Raw genomic sequence first — 24063 nt, forward strand, 5'->3', positions numbered from 1 at the left:
AAGTACTAAAATCCTATTGGTCAATTGAAAATATGTTTTAACCGTTGGTATTGATAGAACATGATAAGAAACTATTTAGATTTGGTCTTTTTTCTACCCAGTATAAATGTAGTTTTCTTTCCATCAAGTGAAACACATCAAACTAAAGGGGTGAAAGGAAAGAAATCAAGTCTTCACTAATTTGTTTTCTCAACAAGGAATATCTTTTTCAAGACCAACCTTTAATATCAATGGCATAGATCAAGATATGTTTTCTTGATTACTTTATTTACTTTGTGAAAATCATAAAGTTCTAAGACCAGAGTTATGATTGTTCTCCAAGAATTAGACTTATAATTATTCTACATGATTATAGGAATTTCTAATGAGCCCAACCCAATTCAATCACTAATATATCAATTGATAGTACATAAAGATTCATGTTGTAACCCACACAAAAGATTTAAATACTTGACCAAAAATTTTAGGGATTTAGTTAACAAGATTCTACAAGGACAAAGTGGAAAACAAGTCTTATAAAGGGTAGAAAATTTTGGCCACTCCACTTGGCATGATCTGTCATGTTTGGTCTTTACCATTTTAGTCAAAGCAAAAGGAAAATGACACCATGAAAACATAAACCATCCCTTATGTCGGGCAACTTCTATAATTTTAAGCTTCCTCTCATAACCCATAAAATGTAAATTTTCTTTTTAACATTTTTGAGCCACCAAAAATATACCTAGTTGGAAGTTGGAACCACGTAGAATATAACCATTTACCATAAGCTCAATTGAAAATAAGCACGTGCTAATTGGAAAGAAACTTTTCTCATCTCTTCACATTACTAATACAAAATACCACGAGCAAATTGGAAAATTTAATAATAAAATAGAAAAATATCAAATTCCAGGCAGTCTTTTAGAGAATGATAAAATTACCAATGCTGCACCTCTCCCACTTTTCTTCCAATATTTGATTTATAGCTAATAATTGATATTAATGATGAATTATTTTTTACTTTTCTTTTCTCACATGTATCACGTGCTCAAAATAATAGATAAAAATCCCAATTCTCTATATTTCCTATTTTCCCCAATCCATAATGTTTTAATGATGCTTGTTGTTATCAAAACAAGACATATTCTAACAGTCCCAGAAGGGCCAACCACAAACTGGCACGTGGTGCTAGATCGAGAATACTTAGACGTGGCTCACAGCCGTTGGGCCTTCAGACTTCTTAGGTGAACTACAAAAATGTTCCACAGGGGTGAAAAAGCTCCAGCGAAATAAAGCACTTTTAGTTTTGGTAATTATTTATTATTTATTTTATTTTATTTATTATTTTGTGAGAGCTCTAAAGGTGACCAACCTGGTGTCACACTACGTCTCACATCACTCTTTCTCTTTCCTCTTTCTCTCTCTAAACCCCAAACCCTCGAAAGATCTTCGTTTTCAGGAGATCTAAACCAGGTACGCAAATCTAAATCGCCTACTGCCCTCTATACAACGCAGAAAAGTGGGTTTCTCTCTAGATTTTGTACTCTTTTCACATGATCGTTGGTTTTTTTTTTTTTTTTTAAATTGATTTGTGTAGTTAGGTTTTCCTGTGGGTCTTGAATTAGGGTTTATTATGTTGGGTGGATTTACTTTCCAGAGGACACTGTTTTGATGGACTGGGTGTGAGCTCAGATACTTCTGCTATGGATGAGAGTAAAGATGTGGGTGGGAGTAGGGTTTTGGAGTCTGCAGTGACTGTGAGTGCACCAGGGCGTGGTGAGATCCTGGTGGAGGAGTTGGGGGATGAAACCCTAATTGAGGATTCTTTCTCTGAGGGAGGGGGGGATGAGGGTAATGGTGAGGATATAATGGTGGAGGTGGTGGGTTCCGATGTTTTTGTTGATGGGGTTGGTGGGAATTCGAATGATGAATCGGGTTGGGGTGGATTGGTTGTCGAGCCAGGGTTGGAGAAAGATATGAAGTTTTTGGATGGTGGAGGTGCAGCTCATGATTTAGCTTCACAGGAAGTTGGGGACTTGGATAGTGAGGTTTGGGATCGGGGAATAGGAACTGGGGTTGGTGAGTCTTCTGCGGTTGCAAGTTCACTTGGTGGAGAAGCCCAGGTTGCTGTTGCAGAGGAAGTTCTGGCAGGGGTGGTGGGTGAGGAGGATATGGAGGGAGGCAGGGAATTGGTTGATGGTAGTGTTAGTGTAGCTGGTGGTGAGGGAGATAAAGCCCAGAATCTAGGAACTGGAACTGAGGCCGAAGGTTCCTTAGCAGTTCAGGAATCAGCTGGTGAAGATACCAAAGTTGTCGAGAAGGAAGTTGCATTGAGGATTAGTGAGGAGGAAACTGACAGAGGATTGGTTGGGAAGGGTGTGGAGAGAGTTATGGCACCTGTTGATGAAGGGGAGGAGGCAATTGATGGTTTGGTATCGCGAAAAGTAGGTGTTTTGGATAAAGTATGGAATCCTGGCATTGAAACTGCTGTTGCATCTTCTTCAGTGATTGCAAAACCCTTGAGTGTGGGAGGCCAAGTTGAGGAGGGTTTGAATCCTAAATATGAAGTTCGAGGTGCTGATGCTTTGGCAAGAGTTTTATCATGTTCAGAAACAAGTCTAATCTCCACTGGAGAGGGGGTTTCTGGAGGCACAGAAAAAGATGGTGGTGTTTGTGCAAGCTCTGTTCTCTCTGATGAACAAACCCAAGTCGTGGTTGGAGGGGAAATTTCAGGAGAGATATTGTGTTCCAAAGTTGAAGTTATGGAAACTGATGCTTTTCATGAGAGTTTACAATGTGCCGTAGAAGAACAGCAGTTGGAGGCCAAGATTGTGGTTGAGACCACTGAAAGTCACAGTGGTGCAACTGCAGATTTGATGTCCTTGTCTCAGTCGACTGAAGTTGGTGGTGGTGAAGCTGCTACGGTTGGCAACAGGGTTCTTTTAAACCCCAAAATTGGTGCTCCTAACACAAAAGGTTTGAGTGAAATTGTGCCTTCTTCAGAAAATGATCAAAATTTGAAGGTTGAGGCAGATCATGGAAGCACAGAAAATGTTGCCTGTAGTGGTGGAATTTGCCACATGAACACCAAGGAAGTTATGAATTCCAAAGATAGTGTTATGGGAGCTGATGCTTTTGATGGGGGTTTACAATATTCATCCAAAGATAAAAAATTGATGGACAAGACGGTGGAGAGTGGCACCAGAGACCATAATGACGCATGTGTGAGTCCCGATGAACGAACCCAGGTTGCTGAAAGAGGGAAAGCTTCACCTGTGCACAATGAGAAGATATTGGACTCAAAAATTGAAGTTGTGGGAAGTGATGATGCAGATGGGAAATGCTGTTCTCCTGAAAAAGATCAAGATATGGAGGTTGTTGGGGGGAGTGGGAACACCAATATTGATGTTGGTGTATGTGTAGATCCAGTATCCTCCAGAGACCAAATCCCAGTTGTTGGTACTGAAATTTCGCAGTTGAACAATAAAGAGATTTCCAGTTCTCCAATTGAAGTTTCAAATACTGATTCTTTGGATAGGATTTCAGCTTTTTCAGAAAATAATCAGAACTTGCAAGCTGAAACTGCTTCTGAAGGCATGGTAGACAATAGTGTAAGACTTGCAGATTCAGAAGCCTTGGATGGACATACCCTCCTTGCTAATGGAGAGGAAGTTGCAGCAATGGACATCAAGGAAGCAGCACCAAATGAAGTTGAATTGTCTGGGAATGATGCTTTGGTGGGGAATTTGTGTTTGGTCAAGGATCAGGAGCTAGTTGGTGCAAACGCTGAAAATTTTGTAGAGGCTGATGGTGACCAAGTGAATATTGCTGCAGAAGGTGATATTGCAGGAGTAGACCCCATGGATGTCTCAAGTCCTGAAATAGATGCCCCGAACGGAAATTTAGCTTGTCCAGAATCTGTTCCATGTGCAGATCCTGAATCGAATGGTGAACAGACCTGTAAGATTGCTGTTGGTGAAGACACAGTTATAGGTGATGAGACTGTCTTGGACGTTCCAAAGACTGATGTCCTGGATGGTAATTCATCCTTCACAGAAAATCAGAACTCAAAGGTTGAGACAGATAGTGGAAGCACAGAAAAGAGGCTTTCCCAGACAGATGCTGTATCCTTCTCTGAAGGAACTCAGGTTGCTCTTGGAGGGGAAGTTGCTGCCATGGATGCTGAGGCAGTTTTAGATTCCAAACCAGAAGATAGGGGAGTGGATGTTTTGGATGGGGATCTGTGTGGTCCAGATGAAGTTAATGCTCTGCAGGTGGACCCTGAATTCAGTTGCAAACAAAGCCTAGTTGTTCAAGGAGACTCTATAACAGTGGAGGATGTAAAAAATTCATATTCCAAAGCTGAAGTTCCTGAGTGTGATGCTTTGAACAAGGATTTATCACTTTCAGAAAAAGATCAAGAGTTGAAGACAGAGTCAGCACTTGGGAGCACAAAAATGGAGGCTGGCACTCATGTAGGTCCATCTGGTCTTGGAACGGTTTCAGATAGTTTGGAAGAGCATACTTCTGTGCAACATGAGAAATTGGAGATGGTTGTCCAGTCAGATAAAATTTTGGCTCATGAGCTAGATGGAGATCAGAGTGTGAATCCATCTACTGTAGAAAAAATGTCTGACCAAGTGTCTTGTGTTACAGCTATTTCAAATTCAGTTGTTGAGGTAGCTGTTGGATCTCAAGGTGCAGTTAGCATTTTCTCTTTTCATGATGAGAGTGATACACTCTCCTCTTGCACTGCTGATATCATCTGTGATTTTCCAGGTGGAAATCAAGGACCAGAGGTTCATATTGTCAGCAATTATGATTCTTTACCTGATGGAGATGATAGTATGCGTAGTCATGCCCATGATTTGGTAATTTCTCCTGAAATTGCAAAACAGGCTGTGGAAGCAAAAGACCAATCCTTTAATATAGATGAAGATAATATTATAGATTCTGATGTTCCTGATACTAAGGTTTCTGAATTTGGTGACAATGATGGCATTGTGGGCAGCTTGGTAGTAGATTTGGATGCTGGTCCCAGAAGGGATGGAAATTGGAATCTACATGGTGAAATTTCCAAGAAAAACATTCCTTCTCTGGATGAATCTCACCATGAAGAAGCTGATTTTCAAGGAACAGTGGACAACTTAGGTTTTGAGATGTCAGAATGCTTAGAAGAGTCCACGGCTTTTGATGATGCCCAGGTTATTTCAGATGTAGGGCAAGAAACTGAAGCTGAAGGACAAGTTACTGACGCTGAACAGGTTTGTTTACAAGGAGGGCAAGAAATAGGAGCTGAAGAACAGGGTACTGATAATGAACAGCAGAAAAGCTTAGAGGAGAAAACGGTGAAACGTGCTACTCTGAAGCCTGGAAACCTGATAAGAGGACATCAAGCTACTTATCAGCTGCCACCAGAAAGTGAAGGTGAATTTTCTGTCTCTGATTTAGTCTGGGGTAAAGTTAGGAGCCATCCCTGGTGGCCTGGACAGATATTTGATCCTTCAGATGCATCAGAGAAGGCAATGAAATATCACAAAAAGGATTGCTTTTTGGTAGCCTATTTTGGGGATCGGACATTTGCTTGGAACGAGGCATCACTGTTAAAACCTTTTCGGACACATTTCTCTCAGATAGTGAAGCAAAGTAATTCTGAGGTGTTCCATAATGCTGTTGATTGTGCTTTAGATGAGGTCTCCAGGCGGGTGGAGTTAGGGTTGGCTTGCTCTTGCATACCAAAAGATGACTATGACGAGATCAAATGTCAGATTGTTGAAAACACTGGGATCCGGTCTGAATCAAGTAGAAGAGATGGTGTGGACAAATCTGCAACTATGAGTTTGTTGGAACCTGATACATTTGTAGAGTACATAAAAGCATTAGCTCAGTTCCCTTCTGGTGGGGCTGATCAACTGGAACTTGTGATTGCTAAGGCTCAACTGTTAGCTTTTTCCCGTTTAAAGGGCTATCATAGGCTGCCTGAGTTTCAGTATTGTGGAGGACTGCAAGAAAATGATGCAGATATTTCATGCTTCAATGAAATGATGGAGCATGAAACTGATGTTTTGATGGGTGATGATGGGAAGTTCAAAATCCAAAACAGCTCTTCTCATAAGCGCAAACACAATTTAAAGGATAGTGCATATCCTAGAAAAAAAGAAAGAAGCTTGTCAGAATTAATGAGTGGGATGGCATACTCCCCAGATGATGAAAACGATTCAGATGGGAAAGCTACAAGTAAACCGGTTTCATCTTCTGGAAGGAAAAGGAAAGTTGTTGATTCGTTTGGTAATGACTTGGAGGTGCAAGATAGGACTGAAAGTATTTTCGTTGCAAAAGTTTCTAATACTTCAGCTCCAAGTCCAAGGCAGTCTTTTAAGGTCGGTGACTGCATTCGGAGAGCTGCGAGCCAACTGACCGGCTCTCCTTCAATTTTGAAGTGTAGTGGTGAAAGACCTCAGAAGGTGGTAGATGGAAGCATTGGCAAACTTGGTGGGCCTGGATCTGATGTTTCATTAATGAGTCCTGAGGACCCTCAAAGGATGATCATTCCTATGGAATATCCATCTCTAGATGAGATGTTGTCGCAACTTCGCTTGGCTGCACGAGATCCAATGAAAGGTTACAGTTTCCTGGATACCATTGTAAGTTTCTTCTCCGAATTTAGGAATTCAATACTTCTAGGCCGGTATTCTGGAAGGGAGAGTTTGACCATGGACAAAGTAGCTGGTAATAGAAGAAAGAAATCATCCCAACCTATTGGATCTCCTGAAGAGTTTGAATTTGAAGATATGAATGACACTTATTGGACAGACAGGGTTATCCAGAACACTTCTGAAGAGCAACCAGAGCAACCAGAGCAACCACCTCGCAGTGCTCGAAAGAGAAAAGAACCTCAGTTTGGCAGCACTGACCCTGAAAAATCCCCTCAATTAGGACGTAGGTCATATTCTAGGAAGCGATATTCTGATGGCAATCATGAACTGGCAGTGGAGAAACCAGCCAACTATGTTGATGAGAAAGAGCGAGAATTGTTGCCAGCTGAACTTATACTGAACTTTCCTGAAGTAGATTCTGTTCCTTCAGAAATGATTCTGAATAAAATGTTCAGGCGGTTTGGGCCTCTGAAGGAATCTGAGACAGAAGTCGATAGGGTGACCAGCCGTGCTAGAGTGGTTTTTAAGAGGTGTTCTGATGCAGAAGTTGCTTTTAGTAGTGCTGGAATGATCAACATTTTTGGACCAACGCATGTTAATTACCAGCTCAATTATTCTCCCTCAACGCTATTTACACCTTTGCCCATTGCAATAGAACAAGACCAGGATGTTGAAAGTTGACGTCTCACTCTGGGAATTAATCTGGTGTAGATGTTTCAGGTGAATATTTGCACTTGGACTAAAGTTTATTGTTTCATTGATGTCAGAATTTTGTTGATTTGGGAATTATGGTTAAAACATATTAGATTATTATAGCAGATTCCAACATGGAAGAGTTGTTTTGATTGATAATTTATTAATGGTCCATTTCTTAAATTATAATAATGAGAATGCGAGATGGCATGAGTTGGAAGGTATTAGAAATGGGAGCAGCAGAAAACATGTTGCAAAATTTTTATCACAGCATGGTTTTACTGTTGCATTATGCCATTGTTTTCACATATTTCACCTTGCAAAGAGAACCTAGCTTTTCCAGGTTGATGCTTATCTAATTCTAATAGGCATTATGTGGTGAACTATAGGATAGGGGGTTGAACTATGTGCTGTCATGATGGCTTTTTGGTACTTTTGTAGTGCATCAGACATAACCTTTTGTTTCTTTTTTTGTTTTTTTCTTTTCATTGTTTTGCTTAATTTTGATCTATATGATTTATTATATTTATCCTCTGTTGGCTGAAACTGTAGGTGAGAGCCAATGGTATAAGATAGTGGCAAGATACAACGCCAGATGATGAAAGCTATAGCAGCATGCAACTGACTGAGCTGCTGAAGAAGGTAACAGCATTTTTGTTCATCTTGTTATGTATTTATTTATTTTGTTGTTCTTTCTGTTTCATATTTAACCAAGAAGCATGATGTTACATCATGTCATGAAATCTCACTTGTATGCTTAGTTCCTTGTATACTAATGGCAATGTACTATGTAGTTTCTAAATTCAACCGTGGAAGCATGATTCCTAATACTGTTGGTGCTAAATAGCATGCATGTCGTCTAAGGATATTAATATGTATGTTTTAATCATAGTGAAGTTCCACTTTGTCCTTCAGCTGGTTTTTTGAAGCATAAGCTATTTAACATTGGAAATGATAACATTTGTTGATGAATGAGGATTACATTCAAGTAAGGCCCTTTATTAGTTTTTTCATGTGATATGTCTTTATGAGCATTACAATCATGCAAGAAAGTAGCACCGAACTTCCTCACCTGGCATGGATAGGTTTTCTCTTTCTTCTCTCTTTTGGAGTGCTTGATATTTCAGAGAGAGAGAGAGAGAGAGAGAGGGCATCGGATTATTACCAAGCTCTACTGGTTGATTTCACTTCAGAAATGGGGAAAACTATGGAATATACAAAAGATCATAACCATTAGTGCTTCAAGGCTCACTGTGGTTATTAGACAGAAATGGGAGCAGGGAGGGGGCAGAATTTTAAAGATGGCTCCATTCCATAAACATTTTTATACATTTTCCCTTTTCCTTTTCTTTGTTCTATTTGTGAAACAAATGGAGAGCAGGGCTAATAGTTAATTCAAAGATACTATTAGACAGAATGATAAGACAGTTAAAAAACTTGAAAGGTGTATGTGAAGTTTACGCAGCCATAACATGTTCCAGTTTTTATTGCTGTTATATGCACGTCACTGAATCTTCAGCACACAGGGCCAACTGTTTATTTATAAATGATGTGTCTAAGAAATAAATTTTACATTGTTAAAGTAATACTACTGTGTGTGTGTTTTAGCTGGTCATGTCTTTTAAGCATCGAGCCCTTTGCTTAGCTTTCACAGGGACATTGGTGGTCATGTATGATAGTTAATAGTAATAATAAATAATTATTTACCATTTTGGTTTATATGTTATTCCAATTTCTTTCTCTGAGGTGAAATCAGAACACTCCAGTTGTTATCTATGGTGATTACTGTTACATAATCAGTACATTTTGGAACTTGGCAGGTGTTGTATATTGGGCTCAAGAGATGGGAGTTGTTGGATTTGTAAAATCATCGTAACCTTTGTATTCTACCTTTTGTGTTTCAGATTTAGGGTTGTAATTTTAGTTGTGGCAAAAACCAACCTTGTGGTTGGTACTCATCCTACTATCTATATGATATGAAAGGTTGTCTCGCAACTTTGAAACTGGCCATAATAATGCTCTTTTAGTTTCAAAATCTGGGAGGTGAAGTTCAGCATCCCCAATTCTTGGACGAGTTGTTGACACAATCAAATGCCATTCATTCCTGTAATAGACCATTGAAACCCTGCATGCTTTCTGAAGTGGTATTTTGAATTTGAGGCTTGGGCTATATTTTATGCTCGATATTCATACAAGTCTACCTTCATCCACTCTTGTAACTTGCTGATTCTCTGTATGTCTCGATTTAATTAGGTTTTGGGGGCAGGGCCATGTTTCATCTGCAACCTCAAAATCTACCTGTAGAGAGGGAGGAGGGAGGAGGGAGGAGGGAGGAACTGCACTTTGGGACTCATTTTTCATTTCACCTACATAGTCAAATTTCATTCTATTGAATATTTAAAAACGAAGAGAGAGTAGAAAATATCAAATATTTGTTATATTGCTACTTTTTATTAATTAAAATAAAATATTTTGATAATAACAAGTCATTTTATGTATTTTTAAATATTTCAAAATATCCGAATGGGTTAGAGTAGAAATTTTGGATGAAACTTTCTATTCTTAAAAATAAAAATAATGACAATTTCAATATAAAATACAATTTATCTTAAAAAGATGTTTACTTTTTATTGCTCTTCCAAAAAATTAAGGTATAAATTTTTTTTGTTATCACACATTTTAAAAGTTCAAAATTAGTAAAATTTTAATATAATAATCAAGAAACTATTCTAATTGCCAGTAAAGCAAGTTTTAGTCTTTTGACTTTCTGAAAAAAAGGTCCAAACAAGGCCCTAGTGAAGGGGATAAATCTTTGAATTAACAACTTCTTAAAGCAATTTAAAAAAAAAAAAGAAAGAAAGAAAAAAGAAAAAAGGGCAAAAAGGGGAAGGAAGCCCGCAAAGTGGGTGTACAAATCCAAACTTTCCCGCTCAAACGTGCTTACGGACGGTTTCTTTCATCAAGAGCAGCGATTAGTTCATCAACAACGCACATAAGCCAACTGACCCGACTCTTATTATTGGCTACTATTTCGTGACGTGCACCTCAAAATATATCTTCATTGGCCGGTCATGAACATACGTCACCGCCAATGCTAAACCCCATTTCTCCTTGCCTTTTTTCTATTACGGGAGAATAAAATCTTCTCTCTCGCTCATGATCCCATATTAATACTAATTAATTAGTTAGGGAATTAATGTATTCTCAAAATTCAAAAATTTCCCTCTGCTTCTCTCCATTCTTCTTCTGTTCTTCTGTTTCATTCTGAAATTCTACCGTTTTACTTTCTCTCCATCATGTATGCGTGTAATGTTATCTGTCTGTTTGACTGAAATTTATGGAAATGGACGGTGTTGATGATCAGAAGAAGAATCTGGAAGAGGGAAAGATTCGATTTTCAGGTTTTCTCTCTATACTCGCATATGCAATTCATTTTTGGGTTTGATTGCATGGAATCGACAACTCTTTTATCTTGATTTTCTTTTTCTTTTTTCTTTTTTCTTTTTTTAGTTTTTTAAGAAACCCTTACCCTTCGTTTGGTTGCGGAGAAAACCAAGGGAAAATTGAAAGAGGAGAGAATTTCTCATAATTATGCGTCGTCTTTTCTTCTGCTTTTCTGAAAATTAAAATTTGCCCTCAACTAACTTGAAGTGATCGTAATAGGTTTAATTGAGTGGATGAACGATTTGGCATTCAAGATTTTGATTATTATTATTATTATCTTATTATTATTGTTATTATTTTGGTTTTTCTTATGTTTTCTTGGTGTCCAAACAAGGTTCTAGGGTTTCAGGATTCCTTTCACATGAATTGGCTGATGATTGATTCTTGCGGGGTGTATGTTGTGGGTGCTATTGTAGTCGAATTGTGTGTTTAATTCTTTGTTTCTGGTATTTTTGTAAATGAATGCACTGAATGACCATCTATGAATTAGTTGGTACGCTATTGTGTTGCAACTTATATGGTTTTAATCTGGATATATACGCAGGCCATGTAAAAGTAGAAAATTCAATGGCTAGAGTTTAATGCTATACTAGTTGAGTTGTGCAAACTCATTTTAGAATTTCTGGAAAGAAAGGTAGAAAATTTGATGTAATATTTACTGCAAGTTTGCTAGTATTTATTGTCTTGGGTCATTCTATTTATCTAGTTTCAGGTCAACTCTCCTTAGAAAAGAACACTGGCACAAGCATTTATATGCATATCTTCTATTTCATTCATTTGCTCCCATTTGTGATCCACCACCACCATAATCATCATTTCTTTCTCATCAGTTTAGTTTTAAGGCTTGAATGATCAAGATTACTGATAGAAAGCTGAGCAAATTTGAAGCGAAATTAGTTGTAAGTTAAAATGCTTTGATGGGTTCCTCTTTACTTGCAGCAGGGAGTAATTTGAGTCTGCTCTGAATACCGTCAGGGGGATTAAAAAAATAATTTATTTTTATAGGCATTAAAAAAATAAATAATAATAATAATAATATAAACAAGCAGATATGATGTCAAGTTGTCTTTTCTTTTTTCTTGGTGGGGGTGGGGGGGTTAGTTTGTTTTCTAGTTTGGTTGTCTCTGAATATTATTTTGTGCGAGGATCTTGAAGTCATTATATCAATATTGTTATTCTACTTGCCAAAAGCTTAGTTTGAGGGTTTCAGCTTAAATTGTTAGAATGATTCACAGTTAATTTTGGAGATGAAAATTCTTTATGCTTCCCTCTTTCTATTTTATATTGCTATATAACCAAGTTCTGCTTGAAATCAATTTGACAGTAACTTTGGAGAACCGATATGACAGTTTAGAGCTTTCCGACAAAAGGAATCCTCAGGAATTAGAAAATGCTGGTGATATACCTGGGCAAAGCAAACTGGAGCCTTCACTCTCAGATTCTCTGGAACCAGAAAGACCAAGAGGAACTGGCAATTACAATTTGCGCAAAAGTTTAGCTTGGGATAGCGCCTTTTTCACTAGTAAAGGTCTGCCAATGTGTACTTAAAAAACCCATACTTAAATGCCTTCTATCAACACTATTTCATTGTATGTTAACTTTACAATTTCTTCTTTTGTACATGTTCAGGAGTTCTGGATCCTGAGAATGATGATTTTGAGCTGTTTGACACTGGGAATTCTCTGGAATTGGAGAATGCAGCTGACATATTTGGACAGAGAGAACACGAATATTTGCCATCTGATTCTTTGGAACCAGAAATTCCAAGTAGAGATGGAAAGTTTAATTTGCGCCAAAGTTTAGCTTGGGATAGTGCCTTTTTCACAAGTGAAGGTTTGGTCTCATATGCTCAGGAGACCCATATTTTTAAGTGTCTATCAATGTTACCTTGTATATATCTTCCAAGTTACAGATTTATATCATAACTACTCTACATGTTCAGGAGTTCTGGATCCTGAGGAACTCTTTATGATAAACAAAGGATTCAAGAAGGCTAAAACACGTCTACTACCTGGGATTAAAGAAGAACTTCAGAGATCTGCTGAGTCGAATTCTACAATAGATAGTGATCGGTTCTCTTTAGAAAGCCTTGAAATTGATCTGTTTGAAGATATTAGAGCATCCATCCAGAAATCAAGTAAGGAATCCAATTTGTCGATTTCAAGCCACCAAATGGGATTAGGAGTAGGCCTGCAAAGTATTTGCTTTAAGTATACTGGTTTTTCAGTTCTTGAAAGAGGCACTTTTCCTGCATTCTTATTTGTATAAGTTTTAGTGTGGGTGTAGGTCAGGATTCTCCAAAGAGGTTTTCTGGTTTAAAAGGGTCCATTGGAATAGGAAACATTAAGATTTGATTAAATGCTTAGGCTCATTACCTTTATACATATCTCATTTATCAAATCCCATGTGGGGCCTGATAAGGCAAAAATTCATGTTTTTAGGTAATGCTTATTGTGATAATTAGTCAATATTGTTTAGTATGACATGTTTGATCTTATATTTATTTCTATTTTTTCCTTTTGTGCATCTGCTATGGCTGAATTTATCCTCGATTGATGCTTGTTTCAGCCTCAGAGAAATTGGATGCTGCCTGTCAAACTAGGGTAAGTTCTTGTCATGGTGGTCATTTTTGGAAACTGCCCCTATGTTCCTTGAGAGTGAACTTCTCTAAATTTGAAATTTCAGATGAAAACGATGCCAGCTATCACAAGGCAAACTATTAATGTGCATGGATCACAGAGAACTGCAAAGGAGATTTCAATTCATACACGAGTGCAGGCATGTAATAATTGAGCTGAATGAAATATTGTTTCTTTTATGTTATAGTGCATGCACTTCTCAGCTATGTATCATCTAGGCTGCTCAGATTTTAAATATGCATTTGTCCATTCACAAGCACAGAGGAGTTAGTAGAGTAAAATCAAATTATCACTTTTTTTTTGGTACTATTTCATGTACTTTTCATTTATGCATTTTTAATTAAATAAAGCAGGCTACTGGAAGCAGAGAGTCAATTCCCTTGCCTCTCAAGCCACCAAAGATGTTAGGCCAGAGTAACTCCATTTCAGCAGCTCCAACCAAAAGGGTTCCTTTGGGTGCAAACCGTGTCGAAGTGGAAAATAGGAATGCTAAGACTACACTTGGTGAGAAGAATCCCCTTGAATATAGATCAATTTCAAAGACAATCAAAAGTCCTTTTGATTGGCTTTTAACTGAAATTTGCCTTAATGCATTACAGGGAAACGTTTGGTAGTGACCCGGCAACCATGTTTGGTCAACTCTTGCAGTATCATCCCTAGCTCTACACCCTCCCCAAGATCATCTTCAGGTTCTGCCACCGCTACCAACAAATCAACGGTTTCTTGTTCCCCATATGATAGGTCTGATAGTGCTTCATCTGATGCAACTGGTAAATCTCCCTCAAACTCTTTGAGAAGAAAAATTGATTCAAGGAGTATTAATCTGGCAACCTCTGTCTCTACCCTCAAAACGCCTCTTCGATGCTCAACAAAAACTAAAAATGATGTTAGAAATTCTGGTCACTCTTCTAGTTGGTTCTCTAGTTCATTGTCTGCACAGAAGCCTTCCTCTTGCACATCATCTACAAGCTCCTTTGATGGATGGTCATCGGAATCATCATCATCAACTGTCAACCAAAGATCTAATGGTTCAAAAGCAAGTCTGGATGGTGCTCCTTACCAAGGGTTTTCCTTTGACAATGACATCATTCAAGCATCAGATATTGAGAGCCATCCACCTAATCAATCCTCTGTTGGATCCAAAAGTCACAGAACAAGATTGCCCAATCAATACATCAAGAAATGTTCAATGGTTAATGGTCCTGTTTCTCCAAATGTTTCAGGAAACTCCAAACCTTCAAGTCTTCGAATGCCATCCCCAAAGATTGGGTTTTTTGATGTGGTTAGTTTTTGCTCTCTTTCCTTTTCTTTTTCATTTTCATTTTAGGTTGATCAAATCTTATTTTGACTTCAGCTTTTGATCTCAATGTCTTTAATGTATGATTTATAAAACTACCATATTGATAGCTTGAATGTTGATTTTCACTCATGTCAGGAAAAATCTATGCCCACTGGACTGAATGGGAGTTTCCAGTTTCGTTCTGGTGCACAAAGTACATTGGCTAAAAGCGGGACTAGAATCAGTAATCTCAGTGGGGCTGCCAATAGAGCAAGGCGGGGTAAGCTTCAGCCAGCAAGAACTTCAATAGGGACTCAGAATGTGAAGCGAGGTTCTCACCAAACTGAAGTTTCATGTCCTGATTCAGGAATGAATCCTGCATATCCTGTGCAGTTTCACAATGTTGAAGATGCTTCTAAGAAAGGGTCTGGCTTGTTGAGAACCACAAGAAGTCATCTTGGGATGACTGTAAAGAATCAGAATGTTTCATCTACCAAAGTTAGTAGAGAAAATTGCTCAAAAACTCCAGAAGTGGGCTCTAGTTCAAAGGCTGAAAATAAAGGGGCTCAAGCAGTTTTGAAGGATAGAATGAGAAGGGAGAGCAAGGGAACAGTCCATGTAAAAGCCAACAAGACTCTTACCAAGGAAGGTAGACCCCATCATTCTCGTGAGAATATGAATCTCCAAAGAAAAGAGCACGAGGAGGTCAGCCAAAACAGTCCTCAAGATAATCAGTCTCTACTACACATGAATGAAAAGGAAAACTATTTTGAAGATCAAGTTGATGGTTTAAGCAGACAGGTCAGTGTCATTGATCTCAGCAGGGATGTGGTGGTTGAGCCTAGAGGGAATGTCTTGTTCCAACCTTATTGTCAATAATTCTGGAGCTTGTTATTAGCCCATTTCTCACGAATGGCTTCTTCATGGGGAAAAGGGCCCCCACCTTTCCCAGAGTAGGTCTTTTTATATTGTTGCTGAAACCTGTGTAGATGGTCAGAGATTGGAGTGAAAGTTCAAAGGTAACAGGGTCTGTTCTGTTATTCAGTTTCACGTTGAAGCCTTTTTTTTAAGACATAGCATCAAACGCGATGTAATGTGATGCATTTGATATGATTGTGTTGAATGTTATGTTACTTCTCAAATGGTAATGAATTCAATTCTTTTGTGCCTGTGGTCGTCTCACCTAAATTTCCTCCAAACTCAATCCCCCCAGCTCACTGGTGACAACCATTCTGGGACTGCGACCCACCATCCTCGAAATCATTCCTAGCGTCAAATGGCCGGAAATGACCATTTCCTTATAAAAGCCGGATCCGAAACCCTTAAACACTAAGTATTTGTATTACTTATTTGAATTTCTTCCCCTCCCTCACACTTCACAGAGAGTTCTAACATGGCTGTTTGCTGTGTCTTCGTAAACCCGACCTCGGAATTGATTGCCTTGCTCCACTTTGGTCTTGGTCTTTGGGCTTTCCATTAACCCATTTTCATCCCAACTTAAAAATCCTAGCTTCATGAATCATGATGCTGATAATTTAAATTAACCTCTAGTTTGATTACTCCTAGAGTGTTAACTTTAGATTTATCACTTAGTTTTTATTTCTTTTAATCCCAACTTCAAATTTTTTCTAAAATATCACATTGTATTTGTTCTTATAAATTTGTTTGTTAAGCTTAAAATAAATTAATTTAAGGGAAAATAAGTAAGAATCTACTTTAGCTTGAGCATCTTTTTCCCTTTTTCCTTTCTTTTTTCATTTTTTTTTTGGGATTGGTGCCATGCCTTGCCAATTTCCCACATCCTATTCATATGGAGGGAAGTATTTTTCTTTTTGTAAGAAAAAGCAAGTCTCAATTTAGGGTTGTTATTTGGTACCCACTCTTCATTTTAGGTACCTACCCACATTTGACCTCATTAATAAAATAATATATGTAAAGTACATATCATTAAAAAATTTATAAAAACTTATCAAACCGGTAAAAATAACTTATTGGTGAGAAATAATCACATGTATTTCATACATAATGAATTACCTAACTCTATCTAAAAAAAGAAAATTCTACCAACTACTCTTATACTCTCATTATTCATATATAAAAAAAGGGATAGTAATTTAATATGAAAGTTAAATAATTTCAACTACCAAATTACAAAATATGTAATATGTATTTTGATGAATCAAATTTCAAGATCAAGTTTAAAACTTTTTGAGAGATAAAATTTAAAATTTGCATTATATGAAGAAGATGAAGGATTTCAAGTGATTACAAGTGTCAAAGGTAATATTTAATTTTTTTTTATCCAAATATAATTTTTGTAGGAAGAAATGTGATGTTAAATAATGATTTTAGAATTTTTTATGAGTTTATTATAAAATTTTGTTATCTAATTGTTATTAATATTTTTAGATCTTTTTTTTTTTGTTCATAAATTAAATTTGAAGATGAAATTTTATATGTCTTGAAGAAGACATTATACGAAGGATGTCAAGTGATTACAAGTGTTAAAATGTAACATTTGGTTTTTTTTTTTTCCATTTACATATAATTGTTGTAGGTAGAAATGTCATGTTAAATCGCATTTAAATATGTAATGATTTATAACATTTAGATTTTTTTATTTTTTATGAGTTATTATTAATCAAATAGAGAACATTTAGTCATTTGTCATGAAATTGTCATCAATATTTTTATATTATTATTTTGTGTATTCGTAAACTAAATTTGAAGATGAAGTTTTATATATTGAGAGGAGGTACGAAAATTGTGAGCGATGGTACAAACTTTGTAAAAGAGAGTACGAACTTTATAAGAGAGTGTACGAACTTTGTAAGAGATGATATAAACTTTGTGAGAAAATGTACGAACTTTGTAAGAGATTGTACGAACTTTGTGAGAAATTGTACGAACTTTGTGAGAGAAGATACGAACTTTGTAAGAGATGATACAAACTTTGTAAAAGAGGGTACGAACTTTAAAAATATAATATTTTATATTTATAGTTGTTTATATTAAATATCTTTAGAGAATTAGAGAAAAGTCCAAGAATTGTTTAGATCAGCCTAAAAGTATTTTTTTAAATAAAAATTAAGGACGTGTTGGGTAACTATTTTCAAAAATAATTTTTAAAAATTACATTTTCTCTAATATTTTTTAGAATAGAAGTATGTTTGAAAATTTAAAATATTTTAACCTATTTTTAATATTTTAAATATGTTTTAAAATAAATTTTATATCTCATGTTTTATTTTTAATCATTCCTTGTATTTGTATAATTATTTTTTAAAATAATTATTAGAAAACAAGTGAAAATAATTTAAAAATATTGTTTAAAAACATCCTATTTTTTATTATTAAAAACAAAAAATAAAAAATAAAAAACAGTTTAAAAAAAGAAAATTGTCAAACATGTTTTTTTTTTTTTTTTTACTTTTTTTATTCTAGAGAATAGAAAATTATTCTCGAAAACAATTATCAAACACGTCCTAAGTATTTAATAAAATTTAAGAAACATTTTTAAAAATTGAAAAAAAATCACTTATAATGTTACAAAAAAATTTATAAAATTTTTCAAAGAAATATTTTATAAGTGATTATTCTAAAATATACTTTAGAAAAGAAAAAAAAATATTTACGAACTTTGTAAGAAAGGGTACAAACTTTATCAAAGAGGGTATGCACATTGTAAGAGAGTGTCGTACATTGTAATTGTAAGAGATGGTATGAACATTGTAAAAAATTGTACGAACTTTGTAAGAAATTGTACGAACATTGTAAGAGAAAGTACGAACTTTGTAAGAAATGGTACGAACATTATAAGAGATGGTACGAACTTTGAAAATATAATATTTTACAATTACGTAGTGTTTTAATTTTTTAATTTTCTTGAAAATAGTTTTCATCATTTTTAAGCTTGATTAGTATCAATAAACAATATTATTTGTATTTTTAGGTGGAAAAAATCGAAATTTTTTAAAATTTTAGGATATGGAGAATATGAGGTAGGGTATGAAGAATGTGAGGATTTCTCATAATCTTCATACATTTTCTCACATTTTTCGTATCCTCTTTAATTTTTTAGTGTTTTAATTTTCTAATTTTTTTTTTAAAGATAATTTACATTATTTCCAATTTTAAAAATTTTAAATTCTTTTTTTTTTTTTTTTAACAATTGTATAGTTAAAAAGTAAATATGAAATTTAAAAAATATAAATAATTTAGGGTACAAAAAATATGAGAATGGTGCGAAAAATGTGATAAATACATGTTTGGTACTTTCATCACATTTTTCATATTGATTTTTAGTTTTAAAATTTTTGAAATTGCAAATTTATTTTCAAAAATACTATCATTAGTAACTCAAAAAAGTATTATTAAATTTTTTTATTCTAATTTAACTTTTAAAACCTTAAATTCAAAAAATGTAAAATTTGGAAAGTACGAACAAAAATTAGGATGATCTAATTACCTAAGCTTTACATATGAATCATATGATTATCAAAATGTTGAATTTTAATGAAAATACTCATTTCATATTAAAATATTATCATATCCATTTTTATGTTGAATTCAAATGTTTAATAATTTATTAAAAATAAAATAATATAATTATGATATATGATGATTTTTTTTTGTTAATAAATATGTTTTCAAATTTTATATTATTTTTATTTTTATTTTTTTCCAATTCTATTTTTATCTCATATTTATTTTATTAAAGGAGGAAGAAAGAAGGCCACCCAGTTCTTTCCTTAACTTTCTTTAACTGGTTAAGTGAAATTTTTATTTCAAATTTAAAATGATGACCAAGATGTAATCTTGAACATCCAATGGCTTAGAAAAACTTTTCGGTAGGTACCAAAGAGGTACCTAGAATTTTCCCTCAATTTGATGAAAGAGAAAGCATTGAGAGCATAAATCTAATATCCCAAGCCATGACAAGGAAACCCAAGAAAACCTGTGCAAATGGCTCTACCACCAGACTACTTAACAGTTACGAAATCCCCCCATTTCAGCACTGGAGTCACGAGATCAGAATACTTGTTTATAAGATGCAACAACTGCAATCTTCAATTGATCATGGCAAAATAACAGTGGATACCAAATTAAGTGGTCCATTAAACAACAATGATACTAAAGTTTCCAAAATTTTGTTCTATACGACTAATAGCACTAAGATTTAAATCAACACCAAGGCAAATTCCATCACAAAATCATCACATCATTTCCATTAAGAAACAAGGAGGAAAGGGAGAGTGGACAGGGAAGATAGAGCTCAATCTCTCTATAAACCTAAGACCTAGGCTTTTCCTTTTTCTCTTTAAAGAGAGCCAGAAGGGACACACCAGATACCTTCACAACCTTGAATCGGACTCCAGGAATATCTCCCACAGCATGCCCCTTCCGTCCAAATCCTGCAATCAAGACCTCATCCTGTAACCAAAACAAATTATGTACCCATTAAGCAGTGAGTACAAATGATAAATACATTAATAAAGCTAAACTAGCTCTATAATCCTGGACAACCCTTGAACATCAATTTAACAATTCTATGAAATCATCGTGCCCGCACCCCTAGCCACTCACAATTTAGAAAAGAATTAATAAAGAGGATCGGAGATTGGGGTTGGGTGCAGGCTACATTATAGGGAAACTTCCCACTTCTGTCTATAGAACTTACATTTTCCTCAATGTAGTTTAAGCAACCATCATTGGGTACAAATGCTGCAATCTTCTTGCCATTTTTAATCAGCTGAACACGAGCACACTTTCGGATAGCAGAGTTTGGCTGCTTAGCCTCAATTCCACTGTACAAGGCCAGCAATAAGTCATTCAAATCCAAACTGATGCAGTCAATACTAATGAAACATGAGAGGCAATATAAGTCTGTCCTTACATCTTTTCAAGGACGATGCCCTTTGCATGGGATGACCCAGCAAATGGCTTTTTCCACTCGTTGCCAAGGTTAGACTTCTTGTATGCCTTATCAGCCCACCTCTGCCTTATGCGGTGGGACTTCAGCTTGCGACCAGCTCCCATTCCACGAGTCTTCCTGCAGAATGCTCACATCGTTTGGATCATGAGTCCATTTGACCACACCAAAACTCAAAACAAAAGACATGCAACTCTAAAATTGGAACCTACAAGAGATATACAATAAAATGGCAGTACAAGTTTATGACTATGCAACCAAATCACTCAAACAAATCTACTCCCCCTCCTCTCTCACACACAGAGATGCACATGTAAGCCCTTTTTCCTACAAGGGAAATAATTCATCGAATCTTTCCATCAAATCAATACCCAAAAACTTAGAAAGACATCAGAGTTGATAGACACTACATCTTCCATACCTTCCGAAGCTCTTAGTTGAATAGCACCAAGTTGATTCATGACAAATCCAATCAATCTACTAATCTTAGTAAAAACATTTACTCCTTTAAAGAACACCAAGATCATTAAAATCGTTCAAGCAACCAGTTGCCCTTGTGTGGCAGAATTGTTTCTAGCTGATTATGTCAGTAAATAGCTTTCTTTGAAGCATGTCATCAATAAGCGAGAACAAATTTATTTTTCATGTTCATATTTCCACTGAAAGATCACTTCAAGATTGCCCAACTAAGAAATAAAGCTTGGGGAATGGCAATGCAAGACAGTCCAAAGACTCCAAACTTTATTTTGCTTAGAAATGAAATCACAATTTCATAGTTCAAATTTCATCATGTGCAATCACCTCTCCAAGGAGCCCAAAACAATTATTTGGCATAATTATACTTCTTTTATTCAAAAAGACAAAAGGGCTTAAACAATAAATTTTAGGATTTTACTTCTAGCAAGAGACAACCAGTGTTAGTGAAAAATAAGAGAGAACTTAGTCACGCTACATTAAAACAATCTCAAATAAGAATATCCAAGCAACTCCATTGGGATTTGATTCGGAACACTATGTTTACCATTATATTTGGTTTCTGAGAAAACATAGTAAAGCAAAAATAGTATAGCTTCTTTAACACGGATTTTTCACGATTCCCTCCTGCTTCCCACCCTCCCACCCAACAAAAAGATAAAAAAAACATCAACTAATCCAAGCACAACTATGATTTTAGTTGAGGTCAGCTTTTTCATTTTTGGAGACGAAAACAGTAATCACGTAGATTTTAAAAATATAAAAAAATTATTTTATTTTACTCGATTTTCACAGCAATAGTGAACAATAATATAAAACAGATCCATCACATAAAAACTGCTTTGTTTAGTTTCTGCTTAACGTAGGTAAAGCCCAAAAAGGAAAAATCAAACTACAAACCCCTAGAAGATTGAATTTTTCGGATCCGGTGCTTACATTACCATCCGCCTTAGCTAGTTAAGTGAATTCATATTCCCATTTCATTTTCTCGCCAGTTTCTCAGAAACCAAACAGAGTGTAAGAGGAAGAGAAAAAAAAAAAGATGAATTCAACACAGGAGATCAGCCATGAATCTCTAGACCATGTATCAGACAGAGAAAAAAAAAACAGAAAAAGTAAAAGTGTTCTTACCCCATGGCTGCTGAAAGACGAGACTCGGCTGATGAAACCCTAGCCCAGAACCCTAAAACTGATCTTCAGGGTGACGATGTATGGATAAATAAGGTACTGTTTGGCTGCAAAGACGGAAATAGTGTGGCCTTTTCATCATATTACGACTCTGTCCTTGAGAAATTTACAGTCTCCTTGTTATCCACGTGGCAGCTATTAGTGAAAAAATGCCATGGTAATTGTTGTGATCTACAGCTTACGAACCGATTGTTCAAGGTTTGACTGTTGACTAATTGCATAAATGCATAAGATGTAGATTAAAAAAATAAGGTTTAATATATAAAAAATAAACGTAAGTAAAAGAAATTGACATCTAAGTAAAAATAAAATAAATATTATTTATAAAATAAAAACCAATAGAAGTTTTTTATAAGATGATAATTCATTAATTTGCTATTGAATGACAATGCTTGTGAATAATTTGACTTATTGTAAATCTCTTTGGTTTTGACAATTATTTTTAAAAATATTTTTTTATTTTTCAAAACAAAAACCCGGATAACAAAAAATTATTTTTTATTTCAAAATATTTTTATAAAATGTTTTTTTACTTATTTTTACTTATTTTATGAGAATTGTTTTAAAAAATAATTATACAAACATGCATAATGATTAAAAATAAAATACTAAATATAAAAATTATTTTTTAAAAATTTTGTTATACAAAATATTAGAAAATAATTTTTAAAAATTATTTTACAGAACTGTTTTTTAAAACAGTTTCCAAACAAGCTCTTATATTTTTATTTGTTATCTATCAAAACATTATTTTACACTCAAAACATATTATGAAATAAAATATTAAAAACTATATATCTTAATACAATAAACTAGATAGTGAGTTACTGCTTTAACATAAATAATTATTTATAAATTTAATATTTAATCATCAAAATATTTTAAAAATTAAATAAAAATAATAATTTTTTAGTCTAATATAATTAAAAAATAAAAATGTTTAAAGTATTTTTTATATTTTAATAAAATAATATGTTATATAATTAAAATTTAGAAAATGAATAATAATATTTGAGTTCAACTTCCAATGGATTGGTTAGACCTTCAACACCCACAACAATTCTAATATTTTCAATTTAATATTTTTTAGTAGTGGAAAATCTCTCATATGTTAAAGAGCTATCCATGTGGAAAATCTCTCATATGTTAAAAGAGCTATCATATTGAACCCAAATCCAGTAAGCTTGAACCCATCACCATTTGTTAAACTAAACTTTGATATTAGGGTGAACGAATAAATTTTTCAAAAACTATTTATTTCCCCAATTTATTAATATTTAATATTATGTAAAAGCTTATTTATTTTCTCTATTTGTTAATTTTCTCAAAAATTTATTTATTTTCCCCATTTATTTATTCTCCTCCTCGCAATTTTTTATATCTTTCTTTACATATCTCTTATTTTTTTTATATCTCTTCTTATATCTCTTCTTCAGAACGTAGATCGATCTTACAAATTTAATCACGTATAAAGGAAGGTGTTAAAAAGTATAATATATATATTGAACAAAATATGAACGATTTGACATGATATCAAAATTTGATTTGATGGCAGAAAAACTTAGAAGATCGTAATTTATGGTCAGAAAAGCAAGATCAAAATGATCTTATAAACACTAATCCATAAATAGCATTTCAAAGTTATTTTTCATGTCTAAATATAAAAGCCCTTCTTTCCTTACATTCTTTTTTAAAACAAAGAAGAAATTATTAATATTATTATTATTTTTAAAAATGACAAGGAGGCTAGTGGATATGATATTAGATAATATTCAATAT

General features: G+C 34.7%; 3 protein-coding genes across 6 annotated transcripts; 2 read left to right on the forward strand and 1 right to left on the reverse strand.

Moving 5' to 3' along the window:
* Positions 1–1345: 1345 nt before the first annotated feature.
* On the forward strand, positions 1346–9523 carry LOC100852955 (uncharacterized). Of its 4 annotated transcripts, none has more exons than XM_010660150.2 (4): positions 1346–1452; positions 1637–7355; positions 7881–7970; positions 9149–9523. In XM_010660150.2, the coding sequence occupies exon 2, from the start codon at positions 1683–1685 to the stop codon at positions 7314–7316; it is 5634 nt and encodes a 1877-aa protein (XP_010658452.1). In that variant the 5' UTR covers positions 1346–1452; positions 1637–1682; the 3' UTR covers positions 7317–7355; positions 7881–7970; positions 9149–9523. The 4 variants fall into 4 exon arrangements, with proteins under 4 accessions (XP_010658452.1, XP_003633464.2, XP_059598043.1 ...); XM_003633416.4 differs by having other exon boundaries at positions 1347–4677; positions 4759–7355; XM_010660149.3 differs by having other exon boundaries at positions 1349–1452; positions 1577–7355.
* A 699-nt stretch (positions 9524–10222) lies between these two features.
* LOC100249659 (uncharacterized) lies at positions 10223–15859 on the forward strand. The gene is made up of 9 exons (XM_010660147.3): positions 10223–10729; positions 12097–12300; positions 12402–12605; positions 12715–12909; positions 13341–13375; positions 13458–13550; positions 13765–13915; positions 14011–14693; positions 14847–15859. The coding sequence occupies exons 1-9, from the start codon at positions 10666–10668 to the stop codon at positions 15567–15569; spliced, it is 2352 nt and encodes a 783-aa protein (XP_010658449.1). The 5' UTR covers positions 10223–10665; the 3' UTR covers positions 15570–15859.
* A 3871-nt stretch (positions 15860–19730) lies between these two features.
* LOC100242825 (small ribosomal subunit protein uS12) lies at positions 19731–22340 on the reverse strand. The gene is made up of 4 exons (XM_002278430.4): positions 22228–22340; positions 20587–20742; positions 20371–20497; positions 19731–20123 (listed from the first exon to the last, which is right to left on the reverse strand). The coding sequence occupies exons 1-4, from the start codon at positions 22230–22232 to the stop codon at positions 19983–19985; spliced, it is 429 nt and encodes a 142-aa protein (XP_002278466.1). The 5' UTR covers positions 22233–22340; the 3' UTR covers positions 19731–19982.
* Between the last annotated feature and the right edge of the window lie 1723 nt (positions 22341–24063).

Source organism: Vitis vinifera, chromosome 13 (assembly GCF_030704535.1).
Source record: "Vitis vinifera cultivar Pinot Noir 40024 chromosome 13, ASM3070453v1".
Lineage (NCBI taxonomy): Eukaryota > Viridiplantae > Streptophyta > Magnoliopsida > Vitales > Vitaceae > Vitis > Vitis vinifera.

What these genes read in the sequence shown, in the direction of transcription:
- LOC100852955 (XM_010660150.2), top strand. Translation starts at nt 1,683, where the DNA reads ATGGATGAGAGTAAAGATGTGGGTGGGAGTAGGGTTTTGGAGTCTGCA.
- LOC100242825 (XM_002278430.4), bottom strand. An exon ending in GGCATCGTCCTTGAAAAGAT is followed by an intron (nt 20,498 to 20,586) that starts GTAAGGACAGAC and finishes GGCCTTGTACAG; the next exon opens with TGGAATTGAGGCTAAGCAGC. An exon ending in TAAACTACATTGAGGAAAAT is followed by an intron (nt 20,124 to 20,370) that starts GTAAGTTCTATA and finishes TTTTGGTTACAG; the next exon opens with GATGAGGTCTTGATTGCAGG.
- LOC100249659 (XM_010660147.3), top strand. Translation starts at nt 10,666, where the DNA reads ATGGAAATGGACGGTGTTGATGATCAGAAGAAGAATCTGGAAGAGGGA. An exon ending in ATGCTGCCTGTCAAACTAGG is followed by an intron (nt 13,376 to 13,457) that starts GTAAGTTCTTGT and finishes TTGAAATTTCAG; the next exon opens with ATGAAAACGATGCCAGCTAT. An exon ending in AGATTGGGTTTTTTGATGTG is followed by an intron (nt 14,694 to 14,846) that starts GTTAGTTTTTGC and finishes CACTCATGTCAG; the next exon opens with GAAAAATCTATGCCCACTGG.